This window comes from Leptonychotes weddellii, chromosome 11, assembly GCF_054177405.1.
Source record: "Leptonychotes weddellii isolate Sample4059 chromosome 11, ASM5417740v2, whole genome shotgun sequence".
Classification (NCBI taxonomy): domain Eukaryota; kingdom Metazoa; phylum Chordata; class Mammalia; order Carnivora; family Phocidae; genus Leptonychotes; species Leptonychotes weddellii.
In genome coordinates this window covers 77,366,751-77,393,808 of record NC_138379.1, presented here as the reverse complement: position 1 = coordinate 77,393,808, position 27,058 = coordinate 77,366,751, and the positions used below count along the sequence as shown (strand labels likewise).

The 27,058-nt window shown below is 41.2% G+C and overlaps 2 protein-coding genes across 6 annotated transcripts in view; one reads left to right on the top strand and one right to left on the bottom strand.

Annotated features, from left to right (window-relative positions):
* Positions 1-27,058, bottom strand: part of SIAE (sialic acid acetylesterase) — a 127,356-nt gene that overhangs the window by 28,467 nt on the left and 71,831 nt on the right. The window contains exon 10 of one of the 5 annotated variants that reach the window (XM_081799225.1): positions 97-196. The exons of 2 other annotated variants lie outside the window; for them this stretch is intronic. In XM_081799225.1, the coding sequence (XP_081655351.1) occupies positions 110-196 (87 nt within the window). In that variant the 3' untranslated portion in view covers positions 97-109. Of the gene's footprint in view, positions 1-96; positions 197-6,339; positions 6,502-12,019; positions 12,661-27,058 lie in introns of those variants that run through there. 2 more of the 5 variants (XM_081799223.1, XM_081799224.1) reach the window with 2 other exon arrangements.
* On the top strand, positions 6,659-7,683 carry OR8A1 (olfactory receptor family 8 subfamily A member 1). Its single transcript, XM_006747328.3, has one exon. It carries the CDS (start codon positions 6,659-6,661, stop codon positions 7,571-7,573), a length of 915 nt encoding a protein of 304 aa, XP_006747391.2. The 3' UTR covers positions 7,574-7,683.

Sequence of the window (27,058 nt, the reverse complement as noted above, 5' to 3'; positions counted from 1 at the left end):
AAAAAAAAAAAAATATCAAATTCCTTATAAAAAAAAAAAAAAAAGACTCTTAAGTTTCCCAAGCTGAAGATAAAAGGAAAATTAACACACCTGGGAGACAAACCATGCTTCACAGCAGAGGAGGACACCAAGACTCTAATTGCTCCTTCAGCACAGACTCCGGGCTCCGAAGTGACTGCATCCCAGGAGGTTCTGCCTGTGTGTTATATAAACAGACCTCCAGTCTCCCAGTCTCAGTGACCCCATTTTTCATAACTGTGCTGGCCCCTCAGAATACATTTAGGACTAGATACAAATCTGTATGGTTCTCTCCTTTCTTGCTGTTTATTTCCTGACTACTAGAATAAGGCATCCCCTAAAATTTCCAAGAGACCGTGTTGTTTTTTTCTCACCACAGGTATTCAATTATGGATTTAAAGCAACTGTATGAGAAAAATATTTCTTCCATGAACTCCTATTTCTAATGCAGTCTTTATTTCTAACATTTGTCTATCTTCATCTCTAAGCATCTTTTCTTTGTGTGCTGTGTTCTCATCGTCAGCAATCCCAAGCCTCTGATGGTCTGGTAAAGCTAGAGGTAATCATTGCAGTAACTGATATCAAATACACAGATCGTGTTTGCCTATTTTATACCATTAGATGATTATAGAAGTAAAAAATTAACTTATTGCTGTCTAGGATTTTCGCCATCTGCACCACACTGAGTGGTGTTTACCCTGCACTGCTTTGTAAAGCACTTTGATTTCTGGTAATGGTATATTCAAAGTGGTTTTTCTATGTTTCTTATTAAGAGGTAAAAATTGGGTACAGGGGATATGTAAGATTTTTTAACCTATTGTTATCCAGAAGAAATTTGTTTTCTCCTCTAATAAATGGAAAAAAAGTTAGCTACTTCTGAGACGAGTTATTGTGAAATTAAATGCCATACCACCAATAACTTAACATATGAAGTTTACAATGCAATGCAGATTTTCTTATCTTCACACCACATCCTAAGGATTTAAAAACTGTTATATCTAAGTAAAGGAAATACAGTTAGTGCCAGAGTTATTATTATTATAGGAATCAAATGAGACAATGTATCATAAAGTACTTTTAAAAAGCAGGTTACAAAATGTTTTTTTTAAGTGCATATATATTTATACACATGTAAGATAGATAGATAGATAGATAGATAGATAGATAGATAGATAGATGATAGAAAAAATCTAGAAATATAGTCACTGCCACTACTAGTCTCCAGATCGCAGGGAAATGGTGTTTTTACTTTTGCTCATTTGTATTTTTTTTAAGATTCATTTATTTTAGGGGGAGGGGCAGAAGGAGAGAGAGAGAGATTGAGAATCCCAAGCAGACACCACACTCAGCAGGGAGCCCGACATGGGGCTCTATCCTACGCCTCTGGGATCATGACCTGAGCCTAAGGCAGAGGCTTAACCAACTGAGCCACCCAGGCATCCCTGCCTTTGTAATTTCTTAAATGCCCCTGAAGTTAGCAATGAAATCCATCCTGCATCTCCAAAAATTCAATAAATTAAGTTTACTAAATAATAATAAAGTGCTACCCAAAGATAAGCTACAGCAAAACAATACAGTTTAATGGAAACAAAACAGATGATAGTCAGAAGTCCTGGGTTATAGCCTAGTTCTGCCTCTACTAACTATATGATTTGGGGTAATGTTTAGAGCTCCAATTTACTAGAGGATGAAAAAAAATAATGTAACACTCCTCTTTTCTCATTGCTGTGCACAAGCTAAGACATCAAGCGTAAAGCACTTTCAACCACCACATCGCTTAGAGCTGTAGGTGTGCGGATATACAAGGCTGCACACTTGGGTGTGCAGAAATGAGCTCATGATCAGGTGAGAAGGGTTTGAGTTCTAAGTCACTGATCATTAGTATGCTTCAAGCAAGTCACTGAGGATGTGGCACTTCTTTTTTTTTTTTTTTTAAAGATTTTATTTATTTATTTGAGAGAGAATGAGAGACAGAGAGCACGAGAGGGAAGAGGGTCAGAGGGAGAAGCAGACCCCCCGCTGAGCAGGGAGCCCGATGCGGGACTCGATCCCGGGACTCCAGGATCATGACCTGAGCCGAAGGCAGTCGCTTAACCAACTGAGCCACCCAGGCGCCCCTGGCACTTCTGTTTTCTTAATAGGAAAATGGAAATAAAAATCCTAGTCAGAACACATTTCTCCTCATACCCAAAATTTTAGGAGTTAGAGATTGACCTTTGAGGGCATTATACAAAAGTTAGTAATTATATGAGGAAGCAATAAAAAGAGTGAGAACTTAAGGTTTTTAGCCTAAGCACTATATCTTAGAGATGGGATGTCTGTAAGTATCAGGTCCAGCAAGGATGATCCATGCTTCTTAGGGACATGTTGAAAATTTGAGTACCTTGTCATTAGGGAGATCGTGGAGCCTGGCTTCATGTTACAATCTGAAAATCATCATCATAACAATAATGGCCTTTGGGCACTTACTCTGTACTATATTATGTGCCAGTGCCCACACTGCACCACAGATCAATTAAATCCGAACCTCTATGGGCGGAGCCCAGGCATCAATATTTACAAATGCTCTGGGTGATTACGGTATACAGTCAATGTTGAGAACCACTGTCTTAGAGCCTCAAGTCCAGTGAAAAACTAAGAACAAATTCCAGACCAAATTCCTAATGACAACTCACTTTTATGGGAACTGAGTGCTTGAAAAACTATTTCTAAATATGCATTATCCCATGTTATTTTTACAACCACCTTTGAAATTGATATTACTGATTTCTTTTTTTTATTTAAATTCAATTAGCCAACATATAGTACATCATTAGTTTCAGATGTAGTGTTCATCACATCACATGCCCTCCTTAATGCTCACCACCCAATTACCCCAGCCCCCCACCCACCTCCCCTCCAGCAACCCTCAGTTTGTTTCCTATAGTTAAGAGTCTCTCATGGTTTTTCTCCCTCTCTGATGACCTCCCATCCAGTTTTCCCTCCCTTCCCCTATGATCCTCTGCACTATTCCTTATAGTCCACATATGAGTGAAACCACATGATAGTTGTTTTTCTCTGATTGACTTATTTCACTCAGCATAATACCCTCCAGTTCCATCCACATTGACGTAAATGTTAAGTATTCATCCTTTCTTATGGCTGAGTAATATTCCATTATTTATTTATTTATTTATTTATTTATTTATTTATATACCACATCTTCTTTATCCATTCACCTGTCGATGGATATCTCAGCTCTTTCCACGGTTTTCTATTCTGGACATTGCTGCTATAAACATTGGGGTGTAGGTGACCCTTCAGATCACTACATTTGTATCTTTGGGGTAAATACCTAGTAATGCAATTGCTGGGTTTTAGGGTAGCTCTATTTTTAATGTCTTGAGGACCATCCATACTGTTTTCCAAAGTGGCTGTACCAGCTTGCATGCCCACCAACACTGTAAGAGAGTTCCCCTTTCTCCACATCCTCTCCAACACGTTGTTTCCTGTCTTGTTAATTTTATCCATTCTAACTGGTGTGAGGTGATATCTCATGGTGGTTTTGATTTGTATTTCCCTGATGCCAAGTGATGTGGAGCATTTTTTCACGTGTCTGTTGGCCATTTGGATGTCTTCTCCGAAGAAATGTCTATTCATCTCTTCTGCCCATTTCTTGACTGGATTATTTGTTCTTTGGGTGTTGAGTTTGATAAGTTCTTTGTAGATCTTGGATACTAGCCCTTTATCTGATATGTCATTTGCAAATATCTTCTCCCATTCCATAGGTTGCCTTTTAGTTTTGTTGACTGTTTCCTTTGCTGTGCAAAAGCTTTTTATACTGATGAGGTCCCAAAAGTTCATTTTTGCTTTTGTTTCCCTTGCCTTTGGAGACGTGTCTAGCAAGAAGTTGCTGTGGCCAAGGTTGAAGAGGTATTCTCCTCAAGGATTTCAATAGACTCCTGTCTCACATTTAAGTCTTTCATCCATTTTGAGTTTATCTTTGTGTCTGGTGTAAGAAAATGGTCCAGTTTCATTCTTTTACATGTGGCTGTCCAATTTTCCCAGCACCATTTGCTGAAGAGACTGTCCTTTTTCCATTAGATATTCTTTCCTGCTTTGTCAAAGAATAGTTGATTATTGAGTTCCGGGTTCTCTATTCTGGGTTCTCTATTGTTTTCTATTTATCTGTGTCTGTTTTTGTGTCAGTACCATACTGTCTTGATGATTACAGCTTTGTAATGTAGCTTGAAGTCCAGCATTGTGCAGCTTTGGTTTTCTTTTTCAACATTCCTCTGGCTATTCGGGTTCTTTTCTGGTTCCATACAAATTTTAGGATTATTTGTTCCAGCTCTGTGAAGAATGTCGATGGTATTTTGATAGGGATTGCATTGAATGTATAGATTGCTCTGGGTAGCATAGACATTTTAACAATATTTATTCTTCCAGTCCATGAGCATGGAATGTTTTTCCATTTCTTTGTGTCTTCCTCAACATCTTAGTAAGTGTTCTGTAGTTTTTAGAGTACAGATCCTTTACCTCTTTGGTTAGGTTTATTCCTAGGTATCTTATGGTTTTGGGTGCTATTGTAAATGGAATTCATTCCTTAATTTCCATTTCTTCTGTCTCATTGTTAGTGTATAGAAATGCCACTGATTTCTGTGCATTGATTTTATATCCTGCCACTTTGCTGAATTCCTGTATGAGTTCTAGCAATTTTGGGGTGGAGTCTTTTGGGTTTTCCACATAGAGTATCATGTCATCTGTGAGGAGTGAGAGTTTGACTTCTTCTTTGCCTACTCAGATGCCTTTTATTTCTCTTTGTTGTCTGATTGCTGAGGCTAGGACTTCTAGTACTGTGTTGAACAACAGTGGTGAGAGTGGGCATCCCTGTCATGTTTCTCTGACCTTAGGAGAAAAGCTCTCAGTTTTTCCCCATTGCAAATGATATTCGCTGCGGGCTTTTCATAGATGGCTTTTATGATATTGAGGTATGTTCTCTCTATCCCTATACTATGGAGAGTTTTAATGAAGAAAGGATGCTGTATTTAGTCAAATGTTTTTTCTGTATCTATTGAGAGGATCATATGGTTCTTGTCTTTTCTTTTATTAATGTAGTGTATCACACTGATTGATTTGTGGATGTTGAACCACCCTTGCAGCCCAGGAATAAATCCCACTTGGTCATGGTAAATAATCCTTTTAATGTACCATTGAATCCTATTGGCTAGTATCTTGGTGAGAATTTTGGCATCTGTGTTCATCAGGGCTATTGGTCTGTAATTCTCCTTTTTGGATGTTGTCTGGGGTCTTTGTTTTTGGGATCAAGGTAATGCTGGCCTTGATCCCACTGGTTTTGGGATCAAGGTAATGCTGGCCTCATAGAACGAGTTTGGAAGTTTTCCTTCCATTTCTATTTTTTGAAACAGCTTCAGAAGAATAGGTATTAGTTCTTCTTTAAATGTTTGGTAAATTTCCCCTGGTAAGCCATCGGGCCCTGGACTGATTTCTTTGTCAACAAAAAACATCTTGGAATGCAAGGACTCCTCAGAGGCAAGGAAAAGCTTCATTGCCCTGCAGTTTGCAAACCAGGGAGACATGGCCTTGGGCTACAAACCAAAGTAGCTCTGTCAGGGAAGTTCAGGCTCGGGGTTTAAATAGGCAAAAGTCTAGGGCAGGCTCTGTGCCCTTTTGGACATTGGTCAGACTCAGGTCCCAAGCTGCAAGTTTCAGGAGCAGAGTGGCAAGCAGGATATACAGCTCGCTATTTCTGGTAACTGTTTCAGGATATGGCAGCCACTGAAGAGCATGACAGGATGCGTTGCGAAGGGTTTTTTTTGAAAATGTTGCTGAATTTTGTGCAAGCTTGTCATCTCAGGCTGTGCTGACTGGTTTTGTTCCCTGTGGTCATTCGGCCTGACTAAAATTTTATTTTTCTCCCTTGACATGAGGGCACCCATCTTGCCTGTCAGCCGTTACTGTCTAATTATTGGGGCTTTTTGTTCTCATCTTCATCTTTCAGATACAGACATTGACTTGTCACTCAGTGATACAGTTGTAACTACCATACTACCCTGACACTGTGTGGATTTGAGATGGGTATTTGTGCATTCACACTCAGAGACTGTTTGGGAATTGCACGGATGACAAGGAAATTTTATTTCTGAAGCAAAATACATCTCCGAGTACAAAATATGAAATATGCTGCTTGTTACCTATAGGATAGAGGTTTTCAAACCTGAGCATGCATCAGCATCACAGGAGAGAGTGTTAAACCCAGATTGTTGGCCTCACCCCCAAGGGTTTCTGATTTGGTAGGTCCTGGGTGAGGCCTGAGTTTGTATCTCTAACATGATGCTAACGCTGCTGGTCCAGGGAATACACTTTAAGAACCATTGCTGTAGGATATTTGAGAAACATAAAAGTGGTAAAAGTCCCAGATCTTGCTCCCTTTTCCTTCTCACCCTCATGATCTTGGAAACACCCAGAGGCTGGTCTTTCTCCCTGCAAACAGCAAGATGAGGGGAGGATTCATCAGGAAAGAGCCCAGGATCACCCAGCTGACCCCAAGTGCTCAAAACTAGCTTCACCCAAAAGTCCAAGATGCAGCCTTTCATGGGCTCTTCTCTTCCATCCCCACAGGGCTCCCAAACACAGGAGAATGGCTGCAGAAAATCACTCTACAGTGACCAACTTCATTCTCAGGGGATTGACAAATCAGCCAGAGCTCCAGCTCCCCCTTTTCTTCCTCTTCCTTGGGATCTACTTGGTCACCATGATAGGGAACCTGATTTGTCTGAATCCTCAGCTTCACACCCCCATGTACTACTTCCTCAGCAATCTGTCACTTGTGGATCTCTGCTACTCCTCTGTCATTACCCCGAAAATGTTGGTGAATTTTGTGTCAGAGAAGAAAACCATCTCCTATGCAGGGTGCATGTCACAGCTCTACTTCTTCCTTGTGTTTGTCATTGCCGAGTGTTACATGCTGACAGTGATGGCCTATGACTGCTATGTCGCCATCTGCAGCCCTTTGCTCTACAATGTCATCATGTGTCATCAAGTCGGCTCCCTGCTGGTGGCTGTGGTCTATGCCATGGGGCTCATTGGCTCAACAATAGAGACTGGCCTCATGTTAAAACTGTCCTATTGTGAGCTCTTCATCAGTCATTACTTCTGTGACATCCTCCCTCTCATGAAGCTTTCCTGCTCTAGCACCTATGATATTGAAATGACAGTCTTCTTTTTGGCTGGATTCAACATCATAGTCACCAGTTTAACAGTCCTTGTTTCCTACGTCTTCATCCTCTCGAGCATCCTCCGCATCCGCTCCACAGAGGGCAGGTCCAAAGCCTTCAGCACCTGCAGCTCCCACCTTGTGGCTGTGGGGATGTTCCATGGATCTACCGCATTCATGTACTTAAAACCCTCCACGGCCAGTTCCCTGGCCCAGGAGAACATGGCCTCCGTGTTCTACACCACAGTGATCCCCATGCTGAACCCCCTGATCTACAGCTTGAGGAATAAGGAGGTAAAGGCCACCATGCAGAAAACACTGAGGAGAAAAGTGTTTTGAGGTAAATGTTATTCTTTCTCAATTTTAAAATTAAGTTGTTTTAATACCAGAGGGAAGCCCCCTGAATGCTTATCCAAGCGTGATGGGAAATAGGCGCTTGACTACATGGTTGGATGAATGCCTCCTCCCCTTCTTCCCTCTTCCTTCCCTCCCTCTCTGGACTCCCATTTCTGTTTGAAATCAAATTATTTCAAGTTCATGTTTTCTTTCACTTGAGATCCATTTTCTCTGTCCTGAACCCTTTGGTAAACATTTACTACCTTAACTGTAATTTAACATAAATTTTAAACTTTCAGCATTGAGTTTGAAAGTCATCCATTGTTTTATTACCTTCCCTATAGAAAATATTACTCAACCCAATTCTTTTGTGTGTGTGTGGGGGGGTGTGTGCCGGGGAGTACACAGGCAAGGAGAGGTGAGTGTGAAAGTCACCAAGAAGTGAGACACAGATCCTTGCTCATCCAGACCTCTTCTCCTCTCTTCACTCCTCTCTCCTTGTTCTTGCCCAAGAACCTCTACATGATCCCTTTGTGTAATTTCGTAGTAACAATAAAAATAGTAAGAGCCAGTCACATATTTTGAGATGCTTACTCTGAGCCATGCAACTCCCCTAAATGCTTTATATGCATTATTTCAATAATGCCTCACAACACGTAGGTACTGTTGTTATCCCCATCTCACAGATATGCAAACTTGGTTCAGTAACTTGCTAAGGTCACATAGCTGGCAAACAAACAACACTGGGATCCAAATCTAACTCAGAGCCCACAGTCAGCTCTCACACATTATCCCTTCACCTTTAGGCCGACACTCCTTTTGAACAGCCTCTTAAGCTTGACCTAATTATGCTTTTCCAGTTTTAGATACCTCCAAAAAAATAATTTCTCATATCCCCACCTTTTATCACCTGCCCTAGCCTCTTTCCCTTTGTAGACAACTTCTTCAAGATGACTAAGGAAAGATTACACCAGAGTGACCAACTTGACCCTGTTTGATGGGCCCTTTCCCAGCATTAGCACTGAAAGCCCTACATCTCGGGAAATCTCTCAGTCCCAGACAAAGCAGGATGATGGGTCACCCTAGATTACACATTGCTGCAAAACCTCTTGTCCTGCTTAAATAATTGATAGATCTGTCAGCCTCTCAGTAAATCCAGTGGCCATGGGACAAATTTCCCCCTGCTCCCCTTGCTTATAATGATATCAAGGATAAAAGGGTTTTAGACTCAGCACCTGACACAGGGCAAAGGATTTATGGATATCCTCTTGTCATTTATAGCTATTTTTGGTATGCTATTGTATCAAGCTGTGGTTTATTATGGGAAACAGAAATAACTAGTTTTCTTAAGCAGAAAGGAATCTAATACAGGAAACTAGTTGCATACAGATTTTTGAGTGACTGGAGAAGGAGTGAGGTGGCCCCCAGAGTGACTTCACAGTAGACATGACCTAGGGGTCCTACTGTCCCTGTCCCCACTGCCCCCATGAAAATTGCCTCTCACACTCGTGAATAGCAGAACCTAGGATGAGCATCACCTGGAAACCTGTCAGAAATGCAAATTTTCAGGCCCTCTGTAGGCTCCAGGCCTATAGAATTAGTCACAATCTGTGCTTTAATAAACCCTCATGTGATTCCGAGACAAAATGAAATATGGGAACCCCCTCCTACCACCTTTCCAATGACAGTTAATTCACATCCCAGGGCTCCAGCTACCAGAGCATCTGGGTATGTAATTTTTAGTTTTTAACCTGACCAGAAGGAGAGTAGAATGGATATTGAAAGAGCCATTCCCAAGTGGCTACCCATTTTTTCCTGACCTTTCTCCCGAGATAAGATCACTACCACTATAGAGGCCTGCTGGTTAGAAAAAAAAACTAGGAAAATACTTGTTAGCTGAAGGTGAGAAACCATAAAGCCAAATAAATTGGTGAATTTCATTGTATCAAAAATTAGGATATTTGTTCAGCAAAGGACACAGGGGATGGAGTTAATAGAAATAGAATGGAAGACGATATCTAACAAGCCTATATTAGAAACGCGGGCAAACCAACAAGAAGAAAAACATCAACAGAAAAAAATGGGCAAGGTATATACAACAAACACTTTACATGACAAAACCCAAAGGGCCACCAAGCATGTGAAGAGATGCTTAAACTAATTACTAATCAGAGCAGTGCAAATTAAAACAATGAGCTCTCTCTTTACACCCACCACTGGGTACATAAAAGGACAGGGTGCAGCAGAGACTTGGCAGCAGTTAGAAGCAGAGGATTAGCTACAAGCGATAGAGCCTAGAGCTCGAGGGCTGTACGAGATCTACAACACATTACTTATGTATATAAAATTACATGCATACAAACCAGGAAAAAAAAACACATTTAGAAAGAAAAAATAACATAAAATATACATTAAGTAGGTTAGAATGGTTACCCAGAGAGATAAGACGCATAGAAGTAGGGAGTGGGGAAAAGAGAAACAGAAATAAAAGTTCCTTTTTCTAGACTCACCACCACCCGCCCCCCCCCCCAGATGCATACCAATCAACACGCCCCAAGAGCCCTGGCTCAGAGCTGGCCACTGAACTGCTGAATGGGGAGACAGGCAGGCCCACCCTCAATATCCGTGGGGCCTGGAGAAAGATTCTCTAAATATTTGGAAGTTAAAAATCAAGCTAACAAAATGTTAAATATTTTCTTCTTCCTACCTTGACAAATATACCTTCATAACAAGCTAAAATGCCAGGTTCAAATTTAGAAATCTCAGAATGCTAAGTGTTCTGCACCAGAATGTGATATTAAAGGAAGACTCTGCCTGGTCTCCAGCCCTCTGCCCACAGCCACAGCATGCTCCCTCCATGTCCCACCACCAGATCTGGCTCCCTCTGCAAGGGGCTTCACGCAGACACATTTATGGATATCCTCGCATCCAAACTCCATCTATATCCCCCATACACAGCCATCCCCTGGTCATCCCTTTGGTCTCGGGGTGAACAACCAGCTGCGTGATCTACTTTTAGGGGATGGACCTTAGGAAGAGCATTATAAGCAGGTCAAGGGTATTTGAGCAGGGAATTCTGGTATCCCAACATTGAAAGCAAGTCCTAAATGAGGTACAGAGGTTCTGGCTGAGCATGTCCCCTTAGATCTGTTTATCCTGTGGGAAGGGGCACAGCCAGAGAAGGGCCGAGGACAGAACACCTCTCACCAAGTCTAAGAAGGCTGTTATGGAGGGAGATGACCTTTGCCCATGTGTCTGCCCATAGCTGCTTCTCTCCCTGACTGGCAAGTCCTACAGTTGAGATAAGTTTGTCCTTCATATTACACTTTACAAAGCATCTTTTTTTTTAGAGTGAATTCAAATTTATATGCAGAAGACTATTATGAGAAAGCATATTAAGTTTGAGATAACTTTAATTTCAGCTTTCTCAGGGGTTTTTTCTACTTGTTATGGGTGTGGCATAGAGTTTTCTTAAAAAGAGAGGAAAGCTATGTGAGTACATAAGCTCTTTTCTCATTTTTCATACCATTAGAGATAAAAAGAGTGTGTACACAAGGAACATCCTCTCTCATGTGTCCTTTGAGAAGTATACTCAGCCTAAACTTCAAAGGGTCTCTTTCTTTTTTTTGCCTGTAGTTAACAATATGGTATTGTATATTTAAAAAATTTGCTAAGATGGTAAATCTTATGTTGTGTTCTTGTCACAAAAAAATTTTTTTAAATAGGAGACAGAAGGAAACTTTAGGAGGCGATGCATATGTTCATGGTATTGAGTGTGGTGATGGTTGTTTTCATGGATGTATACTTACCTACAAGCTCATCAAGTTGTATACATTCAATATGTATGGCATTTTGTATATCAATCACATCTCAATAAAGTGTTTTTCTTTTAAATGGCATCTTAACGCTCAATAGCAATCAATACTTACCATCTTGTGAGACCATCTTATATACTGTTTACAAACAAAAATAGGGGGTGCCTGGGTGGCTCAGTCAGTTGGGGCTCCAACTCTTGATTTTGGCTCAGGTCATGATCTCAGGGCCATGAGGTAATGGGATGGAGCCCCATTGGACTCCATACTCAGTGGGAAGTCTGCTTCTCTCCCTCTCCTTCTGCCCCTCCCCCAACTCACATGTGCATGTGCTCTCTCTCTTTAAATAAATAAATAAATCTTAAAAAAATAAGATAAGACAAATAGGGCGGGGCGCCTGGGTGGCTCAGTCGTTAAGCGTCTGCCTTCGGCTCAGGTCATGATCCCAGGGTTCTGGGATCGAGCCCCACATCGGGCTCCCTGCTCAGAGGGAAGCCTGCTTCTCCTTCTCCCACTCCCCCTGCTGGTGTTCCCTCTCTCGCTGTGTCTCTCTCTGTCAAATAAAAAAAAAAAAAAAAAAAAAATAGGGCTAAGTGAGTTATCCAAAGTGTGGAAAAAACAAAGACCACCAAATGAGAACAAGCAAAGGCTATTTATTCAGAGCTTGCCATAACAGGGAGCTAGCCACTGTCACTTACCTTCGGTAGAGAGACTCCTAAGTAGGCCAGGGAGTGAGAAAAGGGGGAAAGGCTTCAGTGGTGCTCTAATTGGAGGATGTTGGCATGGGGAAGCTGGAGGCAGGCTAACTAGAGCCGGGGCTCCCTCTGTGATTGGTTGGGGGAATATATTTGGCTTTCTCTGGTCCGGAGTTGGAACAGAGGGCAGAAATCAGCAAAGCAGTCAACAACTGAATCCTGACCACTCTGGGCTAATTATTGCAGAGGCTGTGGTTTGGCTTCACAGGCTGGTTGCTGCAGAGGTTGTGGGGAAGAATTCTATTTTTACACAAGGTCTGGCCATTATGTGTTTGTGTATTCAGTTCCTCAAAAGTTACACAGCAAAAAACTGATACTATGGTCCCTGGTCTTTTGACTGCAGCTATCAAAGTTCATGCCTTTTGCACTTCTGTATCCTGCTATGCATTCCAGAGCCTTATAGAAGGCTCTCATGTAGTTGAAACAGCTTGTGAAAAGTCCAGGGCAAGGGTGTGGAAAGGATAGTCTTTAGCATCAAATGCACAGCAGTTTTTGAATAGGAACCACAGTCCAGAGTTAAAACCTTCATTTGGAAAGAGAAGAAAATGCTGTTGTAATAATCCCAAGCAGAGTCTTGGGGTTCCATTCTCATTCAGAACCACAAAGTAAGAACCTTCAACACATTTAAGCAAACTCCGCTCAAATCCCACACCAATTATGGAGGGTCGCTGGCCCATAGCCTCCCTTTCCCTATCACCACGCTGAAAATTCCTTTGTGAGGGCTTAGCACAAAGCAGTGGAGCTCCACCAGCTCAGGGGCAACTCAGGGTAAGCAGTCTGGCACCAGGCCCAGCTGAAGTTGGATCCTCTTCCAGCAAAGACTCTCGCAAGGCCAAGCCTCCCTCTAATTACCCAAGGCCTGGACAGTTAGAGAAGCATCTCCTTCTCCTAGCATAGATAACTGCTCAGAGCCACCTGCTGAAGCTGTCCTGTCCTCACCCTGCCTGTCCTGGGATCCCTCCTCCTGTCTCTGCCTCCCCACCCTCACCCATCCCTACCCCAGTGCTCAGCAGTATCTTGGGGCTTGTACACACAGCTGCAGGGCACTTGCACTCTGAAGCCCTGGTGGCCAACAGGGAATCGCGTTCATAGCCTTGGGCTTCCTCTTGCCACTCATGTTGCTGGCCCAGGAGTTCCCCTCCAGTAGGCTGCTGCCACTACATAATGCAGTGGGAGTCTCCACCACCTCATTTCCTGTCTTTGCACGGAATTTAGAGTAAGGCAGCTCCAAGTGTGAAGCATACGTTGACCAAGTTTCATTACTTGGGGCTGGGCTGAAAGCAATGAAGCAAGCAGATGAAGCAAGTGCTTAGACACCAGTAAATCAGGACACCAGAAAGATTTTAGAAAACATCTCTACAGTCCCAGTTAAAAAAAAAAGAAAGCCAAAAACTAACTTCAGAATAGAGGTAATTTTTGCTTCATTTCAAATATTGAAATTATATTTTCAATTTCATGTGGCTGAGGGAGAGTGGGCACCATGATTGTCTGGCCACATAATGGCCAGACCTTGTGGTCTGAGACCCCAATGTAATTGAAATATGTCCTTGAACTAGTATCATGTGATCTCACTGATATGAGGAATTTGAGAAACAAGACAGAGGATCATAGGGGAAGGGAGGGGAAAATGAAATAAGACGAAACCAGAGAAGGAGACAAACCATAAGAGACTCTTAATCTCAGGAAACAAACGAGGGTTGCTGGAGTGGAGGGGGGTGGGAGGGATGGGGTGGCTGGGTGATGGACACTGGGGAGGGTATGTGCTATGGTGAGCACTGTGAATTGTGTAAGACTGATGAATCACAGACCTGTACCCCTGAAACAAGTAATACATTATATGTTAATAAAAAGTTTTTTTAAAGGAAAAAAAAAAAGAAATATGTCCTTTACTGATAGAAGAGTGGGTTTCAAACTTTAGCCTGCATCAGAATGACCTAGGAGGCTTAGGAAGACAGCATGCAGGGCTGTACCCCAGAGTTTCTGATTTACTAGCTCTGGGGCCAGGACTGAGAACCTGTATTTCTAAAAAGTTCCCAGGTGATGCTGATGCTGCTAACTTGGGGACTGCACTTTCAGAAGTACTGCTTTAGTTACTCTCTAACTAAAGTGTCCATGTAAGCCACTTTATCAGTATGTATAAGGCTTGTCTGTTTCACCAGGAAGTTCTTCAACCTCCTTATTTAAGGTTGGGTTGGGATGGGCAAGGAATGAGTCCGCGAGACTGGCTGCCAGCATTCTAAAAACCCAGCAATGGAAAGAGCATCAGGATGTCACGATTTGGTACATAAGATATTGGTAGTGTTTCCATTTTACAGCTAAAGTGAACTGAGGTTAACAAAAGTGAAATAATTAGTTCAAGCTCAGGGGTTAGTAAGAAGCAGCACAAACATACAAGTGCACATCTCAACAGTATATCTCAAAAGATCATGCTCTTTTTTAAGACACCACGTCCTTATTTATGTTAAGATTGGAAATTAATGTATAAAGCCACAGGGGCTCAAAGTGATAATTATCACTTAGATGCTCAGAGAAATGCAAACCTTGCAGCAGCATCAGACAGCGCAAACTGCATGTGCTTTGGTGTCGGGCTGAGCCGAGTGCAAATTCTGATGCCTTCATTTACTGCCTGAACAAAAGGTGCCCCACTGGATTCTTCTCCTATAGAGAAAAGAGTCTGCCAGTGCCAATCACCTAAGAGATAAGTGGATTCTCATCCAGGAAACCAACATTGTAAGAAGAGGGGCCTAGGTGGAAAAAGAGAGAGAACCTGGCATCCCTTCCTCAGTTTGGACTTTGAGAAGTAGACAGGCCAAAGGTGATCCTGCATAGTGAGGGTAAAGGGTGGCCTCCGACACAGGAGCTAGGGTGTGGACACCTCTGTGGGACTCCCGAAGCTGGTAATGATTAGACGATATCTCATAAGATGTATTCTGTTCACATGCTACCTGCTTATTTCCCTTCTACCATCCCCTGGCCTCTAGGACAGTCATGTTGGAACCGTCTGGCCTTGTCTCAAGAGGCACCACAGGGCAACAAGGTTGTGGTCATTTGTCTGGTGTTGAGGAGAAGCAGTGGCCCTCTGACGCCTGCATGCTGGTGAGTGGACAGCAGAGAGGAGGGACAGGGAAATCTCCAGGACAGGGTCTGAGTCACTTGGTGCAATCACCTCTCCCCACCCTGAGAGTCCATCTCAGTTCCAAATTTGAATGTTCTGAGTTTATTTTAGGAAAAATGGCTTTTTTATGGAAGGCAAGTACACAGCAGCGACCAAGAGGCACATGAAAGAGAAATAAATATTTCTGTTTATTAAAATAATAATTAAAGCACCCATTCAGGAGGGCACGTGACGTGATGAGCACTGGATGTTATACGCAACTGATGAATTATTGAACGGTACATCTGAAACTAATGATGTACTATATGCTGGCTAACTGAATTTAAATAAAAAATAAATAAAAATAAATAAAGCCTCCATTCATTAAATTGAAAAATATTTATTGAAACTATAAATAATTCTGGCTATATAAGCAGGAAAATAAAACCTATCACTAGAGACACATAAAAATAGTGGATAAGCAATATTAAAGCGATCTTTTATTATATGGTATGATTTGTGGGAAAGTAAGGGAAATTGCTGTGAGGGAAAAAAAAAAATGTAAGAAAGCAGGACTCTGACAGTGTACATGAAGCTGGAGTCAGGGTTGACCTGCGGGTGTCCTTGGGCCAAGAACCTGGATTTGCACACATGAGGGGCAAGAGATGAAGCTGGTGGCCCTGGCATGATGCTGAGTGGGAGTCGAGGCCATGTCAGCTCCCACCACACTCACAAACCCATGCTCAAAGGAAGTGAGACTTGAGAGAATGAACTAGAAAAAAACTGCCCCCACACAGAGGTCAAGGACACAGGCTGGTCTCAGCCTTGGCTCTGGAGGAAGCAGGGAAAAAGGAAAACCCTCTCCCCAGAGAACCCTGAGAACCACACCTGCACTTGCATGTGTGTGGGCCTAGAATTCACACCTCCTCTATGAGCTGCAAAACCTCACACCAGACATTTATCATAAAGAGGCCCTAGATGTTATTAGATTGAATTAGAAGTGTGGTAATGCTCCAAGGGAAGGTACAGGGTTGGATGAAAGCATTAAATGGGGGAATTGAACTGAATTTCCAAGGTCAAGAATAGCTTCCCTGAGGAAGTGAAATTCAGAGAACTGAAGGATAGGTTGTAGTCAATATTGGGCTTCCCAGCACCAGAACCCCCTTCTCTGTCTGGAAACCTGCCCTGGCTTAACTATTGAATTCTCCCCAGGTGGTAGCTAATAAGGCCAGACAATGCTCCCCAGATCTCTAAAAGGTACAGAGAGAGCTCAGCCAATCAGATTCCCCCATGTAGGATTTGCTTCCAGAGCAAGTGGTACGAAGAAGCAAGGAGAATTTTGAGTCCATAATGGAAAGACAAAGATGATAATCTCTCGCAACCAGCGGTACTACATTTGTAATGGGACCAGTGATAATGGCCAATGCCCAGTGTGACTTAAAGCAGCACATTCCTTACTTGAGGCCATAACTGTGATTCTAGCCCCCAGGCTTCCCATGGTTCCTAATTATTTCCTAAACTTGACTCCCTAGGTTCTGTACAGTTTTGTGAATTACCCCGTATCTTTCCAATAAATTTCTTCCCTGCTGAAGTTAACCAGAGTCAGATTGCTTCTTGCAGCTAAGAACCATCACGGGCTGTAACGGGAGCTAGCCAGTTGGAGCACCCAAGGGAAGGGAAGGGGGCAGAGAGCATTCCAGGCTGGAGAACAGCTCGCACATCCTGTAACTGGTCATTAGCCCCTCCACCATCTTGCTAGTGGGGCGAAAACAGCCCTCCCCTCTTGCTTCCACACAATACTCAGTATGTACTTATAGTTTTTTTTTTTTCCCTTCCAGGCTCTTTTTATTGGTGTAGTACACCCCACCCCCGCAAAAAAAAAAAGTACAGATAGGCCAGATTCCAGAGATTATTATTCTCTCAGAGAGTAACATCTTTGAGGAAGTGGGTAGGGGAAGTCTGTAGGCCATTTGTCTCACAAGAGCTATATTTTAAAAAGATAAACTCATGCTCTAATGTCAGCAAAACAACTCTAACCACGTTTGCTTGCAACCTAGGTATCTATCTATGTATCTGCTCAAAATCTACTGGGAACCTTCTCAAAATAACTTAATACATCCCCCAAATTATTTTCAAACTCAGATAAGGCTAATGACATCATTATTGTTCACAGGCTAACATGGGGCATCGTTAGCATTTATATTTTAAATGAGCCCTGTTTATAGTAGCAGTCTTTTATGTGACACACACATGCATGCACACACACTTTGTTGTCTGCTGAGGAGTATCTCATTTCTTATTTTATACAATTTCTTTTATGATTTTATGTTTTAAATTATTATAGTGTATAATATGTGGTGTGTCTTTATTTTTATGACAGATAATTGGCCAGACCTTTATTTATTTTATACTCAATCTTCACTCAGAAACCATGTCCTATTTCTTAACATCATTACTATACATGATTAAGTTTTACAGTGTGCTAAGAACTCTGCTCAGAGTCCTAAGTGATAAGTAGAAGGTGACTAGCAGACGATGGGAGTATTTCCAGGTAGGGAAAGCAACATAAAAAAAAGACATGGAGGTACAGAAAATACAAGTATATTTAGGGAAAGGTGGGTGATAGGGCTAAATCAGTGAGTGTACTGAAGAGTAAAATAAGAGAGCTTTGGCTAAGAGTGGTGTGATTCTTGGTATTATGTGTCAGTTTGGCTGTATCATGTTAGGAAGAAGTACGGCTTTGTTATTGTCTTTATATGGAGATTAAGTATGGTTCAAGGAGATACGTTTGGATGCCAAGTTGACAATGGATGGACTATGACAGCTGATTTTATATGTCAGCTTGTCTAGACTATAGTATCTAGTTGTTTGATCAAACACTAGTCTAGAAGTTGCCATGGATGTATTTTGTAAATGTGATGAACATTTATGATCATCTGACTCTAAGCACGTTATCTCCATAATGTGGGTTGTTCTCATCCAATTGGTTGAAAGCCTTAAAAGCAAAGAAATTTCCTGGAGAAGGAATTTTGCCTCCAGACATAGAATCCTGCCTGAGTTTCCAGCCTGCTGGTCTGACCCAAGAATTTGAGATTCAAAACTACAACATCAACTCTTACCTGAATTCCAGCATGCCAGCCTGCCCTACAAATTGCGGACTTGTTTGTTCCCACAATCACATGAGCCAATTCCTTAAAACAAATCTGTAGATAGATAAATCCTATTGATTCTGTTTCTCTGGAGAACTCTGACCGATACATGTGGCTACTGATAATTAATCCTCCTCCCCTCCACACTCTGAGTGGTGAACTAACTGAGAAAGAAAACAGGAGCCACACAAAACAAGATAAAGACCAGCCTAAATACTGATGAAGTTGATAGGATGCACCATCACTGCTAGCCAGTTGGAGCACCCAAGGGAAGGGAGGGGGAGGAGAGCATTCCAGGCTGGAGAACAGCTCTCACATCCTGTGACTGGTCATTAGCGCCTCCACCATCTTCCCAGTGGGGTAAAAACAGCCCTTCCTTCTTGCTTCCACACAATACTCAATGTGTATTTATACTTGTTTTTTCCCTCCCAGGCTCTTTTTGTTGGTGTAGTAACCCCCCCTCCAAAAAAAAAAAGTACAAACAGGCCAAATTCCAGAGATTATTGTTCTTTCAGAGAGTAACATCTTTGCAGGAAAAGGGTAGGGGAAGTCTGTAGGTCATTTGTCTCACAAGAGCTATATTTTAAAAAGATAAACTAAACACCTTAGAGCTGAAACCATAAAAGGACTCTCTAATTCCCTCCCTACTTCCCCTAACTTTACAAACCAGCAGAATTGGCCATAGTAGTCTCCCCTGCAAAGGGAAGGCACTCTGAAGAGGAGGAAACTCCTGAGGACAGGCTTGTCCTAAAAAGAAAAGGCACAGGGAGTGGGGTCATCCGTCACCAGTACTGTCTCCTTGCCCCAACACTCAGGACGCACTATTTTCTCTTGGAGTTGAGTCAGGAGGGAATGTGGACAAAGAGAAAAGATTCCTCCCATTTTTCATCATCCTGGGGCAGAGAAGGAAGAGGCACCCAGTTACACAGGATTCATCTGCTTTTGGCCAGAGCCATGGCCCCTTCACAGATGGGGCAATCATCTGCCTGTAGCAGGTTCCCTCCTTGCCACATCTTAAAGACTCCCTTATAAAGTTCCACTAAATATAGTTCAATACTGATACTACTGAGACATACCTTTAATTTTTAAACTACCCCCAAGAAATAATTGAGAAATCGTAAGATACAACCTCTTTAAAAGACTATTTCCCTTTTAGCCTAGCCATTTCTTTCCACTGGTCAGAGTTTGGATCTGTTTCTGGGAACCCATGTGCAATTTGGGGTAAATATACAAAGTGTGTCTCAAGTCAAGAGCAACCCAGAGAATTCCCAATCCAATTTGGGAGCTCTTTTGGGAGAGGAGCTCTTTGTGGGGGGAGGGTAGCAGAGAGATGTGCACCTATCAGTCTTAAGGTCTTTGGCTTCCCTGTGTCCTGTCCTTCCTGTGGGCTGCTGGGGCAGGCAAGTATATAAGACCTGACTTAGTGCACAGGATCCATAGGGCAGAGCAAATCTGGTATTTGGTGAGGCAGGGAGCATAGAGAGTCCTAGCCATGGGTGAATAAGGCACAGGAGCTAGAAAAGCAAAGGCAGGAAGGTAGGCAGGAATCATTTTCCTGCGTCCTGGTGATCTTTTCATACATAGTAGGGCCACAATCAGTGGCTGGTGGGAAATAAAACAGTTCCCACAGAGGAGACTAGAGGAGGTAAGGTTAGAGTCTAGGTCAAGGAAATTGAGGCCTGCCCAGAAAACTAAGACAATGTCATTCAGAGTCCCAGTAGAAAACAGCACACTCAATTGGATGGTTTACCCTACACTCAAGTTCCAAGAGAATTTATGAAGAACATGAATGCTGGGGTGCCTGGGTGGCTCACTCAGTTAAGTGTCCAACTCTTGATTTCGGCTCAGGTCATGATCTCAGGGTCGTGGGACTGAGCCCCACATCAGGGTCCTCACTCAGTGCAGAGTCTGCTTAAAATTCTCTTCCTCTCCCTCTGCCCTTCGCCTTGCTCATGCTCTCTCATGCTCTCTCTCTCTAAAATAAATAAATCTTTTTAAAAAGAGAATGAATGCTGAAGAAGTGGGGAAGGGTGAAAAGGAAAGAAGAGAGAGTGACCAGGTTTTTGTTTGTTTGTTTGTTTTGTGACCAGTTTTATTTTTTTTATTTTTTTATTTTTTTAAAGATTTTATTTATTTATTCATGAGAGACAGAGAGAGAGAGGCAGAGGGAGAAGCAGGCTCCCAAGGAGCAGAGAGCCCGATGCGGGACTCGATCCCAGGACCCTGGGATCATGACCTGAGCCGAAGGCAGACGCTTAACCATCTGAGCCACCCAGGCGCCCGTGACCAGTTTTAAATGGAATCTGTAGGTAGTGAAACTTTGGACCTGCCCCCATCAGAGATGATACCTACAGAGATAAAGTGAATAAAAACCTGAAATAAAGATACTAAGCCTGACAACTACAAAGGGAGGAGGTCTTCCCAGGTCTCAGTCTTTGAACCTGGTTCAAGGCCAAGTTCTGAGTAGCCTGGGCAACTACTCAATCTCTCTGAGATGCTATCAGTACTGGATTCTGGCCCACAGTCTAGCACCGCCCCGCTTGGTCTGGAGCTATGCCCTGGGGCTGAGGACCTGTGGACACTTCAGGCCTGCAGATGAATTTAAAAGGGAAGAGCACACTTAAGTGTGGAAAGGGACAAGAAAGGATAGCCATTACTACCTCGCTCCTCTTCCTTTGCATGGAAACTAGACATTTTCTTGATTTGGAGACAGAAATTCTCCAAACAAGAGGAGGGGACAAATCCAAACCAAAATCCACATCCAAAACATTCCACTGTGGGACTCTAGGTTGGGAAGGATACCAAGAGACATGGAATGCAGCCACTGTCCCAATGATGACATCGAAGCTGGGTCTTACAGTCCCTTCTCTCCTGCTCCTAGAAGGGAAAATGCTCAGATAATGGAGGAAAGAGCAGTCCTGAACCTAGATCTTGCTTTTCCCTGCTATTCCAGGAAAAGAAGAGACTAGTCCCTTTATTTTTTTTGTTAGCCTGGCAGGAATTCTGAGCTAAAGACCATGATTTCCAGTTAAGGCTGTTCCCAGAGACTCCTCTCCAAATGAAGAAGGAAAATATCCTTTGTATCATTGTGGCCATAAGATGATTTTTTTTTATTTTATTTATTTATTTGGCAAAGAGAGAGAGAAAGAGCACAAGCAGGGGGAGCGGCAGGCAGAGGGAGAACCAGACTCCCAGCTGAGCAGGGAGCCTGATGCGGAACTCGATCCCAGGACCCTGGGATCATGACTTGAGCTGAAGGCAGATATGCTTAACCGACTGAGCCACCCAGGCACCCAGCCATAAGATGATATTTTAAAGAGTTTTCTTTTACATGTAGATAAATTAGAGGCCTAAGTAGTAATCAAGAGGTGGTTCCTTCAAATACTCTCCTAGATACTATAGAAAAGGAAATCATGGCCTTTGAGATCATACATGAAGCACACTTTAACTGCTACCATGCACAATTTCACTTCAACCCTGGCACTGCTTATCTCAAGAACAATGGAGGCAGGTGCCTACCCTGTCCCCTCCCCCGTTTAGTGGGTGCTACGCAGGAATCTTCACACTGGCTCTCTTCAAAGACGACCAAAATTCAGTAACACAACTTATAGATCTGGATATTGGACAGGGTTATAACATTTATCACATGACAAACTCTAGTGCTTGCTTTCATTTTACTTTTTAAAGTATATATATAGCGGCGCCTGGGAGGCTCAGTCGTTGGGCGTCTGCCTTCCGCTCGGGTCATGATCTCAGAGTCCTGGGATCGAGCCCCGCATCGGGCTCCCTGCTCAGCGGGAAGCCTGCTTCTCCCTCTCCCACTCCCCTTGCTTGTGTTCCCTCCCTCACTGTGTCTCTCTCTGTCAAATAAATAAAATCTTAAAAAAAAATAAAATAAATAAAATTTTTAAAAAGTATATATATAGTATATAGCATATAGTATACACACATACTATTTTACTATGTATATGTATATATATTCCTCCATTAAATAAATTATATATGTATATGTGTATATATAAAATGTAAATATATATACATATATAAATATATACATATTTGAATACATATTTATATACATTTTTATATTTCCATTAAAAAGAAGTAGGTGTTTAAAAATCAACAAAGGCCTAAACATCGTCAATATCAGTTCAGACTGGATGATCCCTTTAGCTACTGCCACCTGGTGGCAACATACCTAAAGTTCAAGGACAGAAATCAAAGATCCTGCTCAGGAGCTCCCTCTAGCCCAGGAAAGACTTGACAATTAGACAGCTATTCAAAAACGCATAGAAAACCCAGATTTTGATTTACAGGTACATCTGCACAGAGGTGCACTGGCTATTAAGAGAGAGATGGACAAGGAATGGCATAACATCTAAAAATGAACACCAGCCCTTGAATGTAGACATAAATGGAATGTATAAGTAAGTATACATCACTGTTTTAAATTTTTTACAATAGAAGAAAAAGAGAGGGAAAGGGTATTGGGAGGAACATTTTTAGTGTAATGAAGCTGTGCTTATGCTTGTACACTGAGAAAAAGAGGTAGTAGGAAGAGAATATTGAAGGTACAAGGAAGAAAATGGAACTTTCAGGATTCAAAATACCTGAGGGGATGTGATGAGGTGGGGCCAAGAGCACATGAAAAAGCATTTTACCAAATTCAATACCCATTCATTATGTCTAAATATTAAATAAATAGAAATTGATAGACAATTCTTCAGATGAATTGAAAACATTCTTAATGTAAAAATATTCATTGCTGTTATAAGCTGGATTGTGCCCCACCCCCTCCAAATTCATATGTTGAAGACCTAATATGACTGTATTGGAAAAAGGGCCATTAAATAGGTAATTAACTTACAATGAGGCAATAGGGTGGGCCCTAATCCAACACCTCATCCAATTGGTGTCCTTATAAAATGAGGAAATTTGGACACCAAGAGAGACACCAGGGATGTGTACACACAGGGAAAACCATGTGAGGGCACAGGAAGAGGACAGCCATCTGCAAGCCAAGTAGAGAGGCCTCAGGAGAAATCAAACCTGCTGACATCTTGATCTTTATTTCTAGCCTCCAAAACTGTGACAAAATAAATTTCTGTTGTTTATGTCACCCAGTCAATACTATTTTGTTATGGCAGCCCTAGCAAACTAATACATTCCCATTAAAACCTACACCAAGAAGAAGATGCCCACTGTACTTAATATTGTATGGGAGGGAAGAGAAAATGCCATAAGGCAAGAGAACGGAATTAGAGGCAAAAGAATCTGAAAGGAAGAAGCAAAACCATCTGTATGTGCAGATGACATTATTATATATCTGAAAACTTCAAAAGAATTAATGAAAGTATACTAAAAATAATACCAATAAAATTGCAGGAATAAAATAAAAAATACTTCATATACAAATAGTAACCTGTTGGAACATACAATAATAGATCTCATTATAATAGAAAAATAAAATAAAATTCCTAGGTAAAAATCCAACAAGAACTTTATAAAACCTATATGGCTAAAGATATAAACATACTTAGGACACAAATGAGATCTAACAAATAGGAAAACATTCCATGTTCTTGGATTAGAAGACTCAACCAAAATATATCAATTCTAAGTCTGCTTATAAATGTAACATGATCTCAATAAATATAGCCTCGGGTTTTTTCTGGATAATACAAACTGATTATAAAGTTTATAAGAAAGAATAAATAAACAAGAATAGCATGGAAAATCCTGGTGGGGTGTGATTGGGGGGGAATGCACAATGTGTAAAATCCAACCCTAAGATATGGAGACATTATAAAGCTTCTATAATAGCACATGAAGAAAATGGTAAATGGCTGGAGTAGAATATAAAACTTGCATATGGACTTGAGAACAAGTAGAAATTTAATATTTGATGAAGGTAACATCTCAAGTCAGTAGAAAAAAGATGAGTTTCCATTTTTTTAAATAGTGATGGTACAACTGGATAGCCATATGAACAATAATAAAATTAGATCCATTTCTCACACCATAAACAGTGGAAATTTCAAATGTATATATTTATATCTCAGACAAAAAGCTAAAGTCTATAATATAAAGAGCTTCTAAAATTGAGAATAAAAAGACCTACAACCCAAGGGAAATGGACAAAAGACATGAATAGAGATTTCAAATGTTAATTGCTTTTAAACACATGAAAATATGCTCAACTTTTCTCATATAAGAATTTTCATGAAAAGTATACAGAAAAGATACTTCAAGAAAAAGTGGGTTTGCAACTTCCTCTTTGAACCATGAGGGAGTAATAGTGTTCAGACTTGCCCTATGCCTTAAACTAGAAAATTAGAATATATGAAACAACTGTTTTCAGATGTTAACCAAAAACAGCAGAAGAATCTAGTTCCAGGAAAAAAGCTGGGGGGGTGGGGAATAAATGTGATCACCCTGACTTTCTTCCTAGAGGCAATTTCCAAACAGGGGTGCAGGGAAAGCAAAGCAAACACAGCCTGGTAGTTGTGCTAAACTGCAGAGACAGATGCTAGCAGTTGGGGAGCCCAAAGCAGCTAGAGTCTGTGGAGTAGGATACTGGAACAGAGAGAGCTTGCACAGGGGAGCTCCAGAAACCTGCATAGAGGTCCACTTGAGACTTTGGTTCAGTGCCATATCTGAGTACAGTTAAATTCCATGAGGCCAGGTCTGGGGGGAAGGGAGGGAAGGGGGAAAAAAACCACTTCTTGGACAAAACCAATTACCAGAGAGTATTAAGCAGAATAATTCCCAGAGCTGATGCAGCCTGGGATCATTTGAATTCCTGCCAGACAGAGTGAAGAGATTTCAATAAATACATGGGGAATACCATAGGCTATTTTAGATGTATCTAGAAAAGCTTAAAATCCAAACTTTAAAAGAAAGCCTGCCAGAAGGGCACCTGGGTGGCTCAGTTGGTTAACTGACTGCCTTCGGCTCAGGTCATGATCCTGGAGTCCCTGGATCGAGTCCCGCATCGGGCTCCCTGCTCGGCAGGGAGTCTGCTTCTCCCTCTGACCCTCCCCCCTCTCATGTGCTCTCTCTCTCTCATTCTCTCTCTGTCAAATAATAAATAAAATCTTTAAAAAAAAAAAAAAGAAAGCCTGCCAGAAGAAAGCCCAATACACTTTAAAGAAATGCAATAAACATAAAATACACTAGATATGGAAGAAGCAGAAAAATGTGATCCAAAACCAAGAGGAAAATAAGTCAACAGAAACAGCCCAGAAGTGAGAGATGATGGAATTGGCAGATAAGGACTTTACAATTAACTGTTATAAATATATTCAATATGCTCAATAATTTAAAGAAAAAATGAACAAGATGCTAAAAGAAATTGAAGGTATAAGAAAAAAACAAATGGAACATCTAGAAACTTAAATATAAATATCTGAAGAGGAATAAATAATCGATTGCATTAACATCAGATTATATACTGCAAAAGAAAATATCAAGGCACTTGAAGACATAGCAACAGAAACTCTCTAGAAAGACAGAGAGAAAAAAGACTGACATACAAGTTAATAGAACCTCAGTAACCTTTAGAACAATAGCAAGCAGTCTAACATAGGTGTAGTTTCAGTCCTAGCAAGAGAAAGGCAGGGGGGGATATTTTTTAAAATAATGGCTGAAAATTTTCCAAATTAGATGAAAACTATATACCCATGTATCCAAGAGGCTCACTTAATCTACAAGCAGAATTGACACAAATAAAACCACACAAATTTATACCATAATCAAATTGCTAAATAACAATCATAAAGAGAACATTTTAAAAGCAGCCAAAGGAAAAAAAGCACATTATATACAGAGGAACAAAGATAAGAATTACTGCAGATTTCTCATCAGAAACAATGCAAGCAAGATGGTAATGGAATAACATCTTTAGAGTGCAGAAAGAAAACAATTAGCAGTCTAGAATTCTGTATTCAGTGGAAGTATCTTTCAGAATTGAAGGTGAAATCAAGATTTTTTCATACAAACAAAAGCTTAGAAATTCTGTTGTCAGCTGACTGCGCTAAAAGAAATGTTAGGGGAATTTCTGTAAGCAGAATGACAAAGATAATTTGGGGAGCCCCTGAAATTGTAAAAAGTAACCTTGTATATATAATATAAATGTAAACTTGGAGAGCACTTAAAATTATATGTGGATAAATATAAAAGATATTTTTCACAACTTTTTATATCCTTAAAAATAAAGCAAGGAAAGATGATCGAAAGGGAGGGAAATGGGCTACAATTTTAAGTAAGATGGTGAGATTGGGCCTCATTGTAATTGAACAAATACTTGAAAAAGACATGGCTAAATTGTGCTTGGTAATATCAGTTATTCTGATGTCCTGTTGGGTAAACATAGCTCAATGAAACATCCCTCCCAAGAAATACATTTTTGTCATGCATTTTAGTAACCATACCTTAAGCACTGGATTTAAAGAAGAAAATTTTAGACATAGAGATTAGAGGAGCAAAAGACTTTCTGGGCATTTTAAGAAATCACAAGTCATATAATGAAAGTACCTATATAGGTACCCAATTCTGTTCTTAAACACCCAGCCCTGGCTGCTCTAAATTCCATTCCTTGTGTAACTGGCTTTAGGAAGAGATCTGATAAACTCATTCCTTCAAGGACTAATACAGTTGGTATGTGACCATCCGTACTC

Coding starts and splice junctions, on each gene's coding strand:
- OR8A1 (XM_006747328.3), top strand. CDS start 6,659: ATGGCTGCAGAAAATCACTCTACAGTGACCAACTTCATTCTCAGGGGA.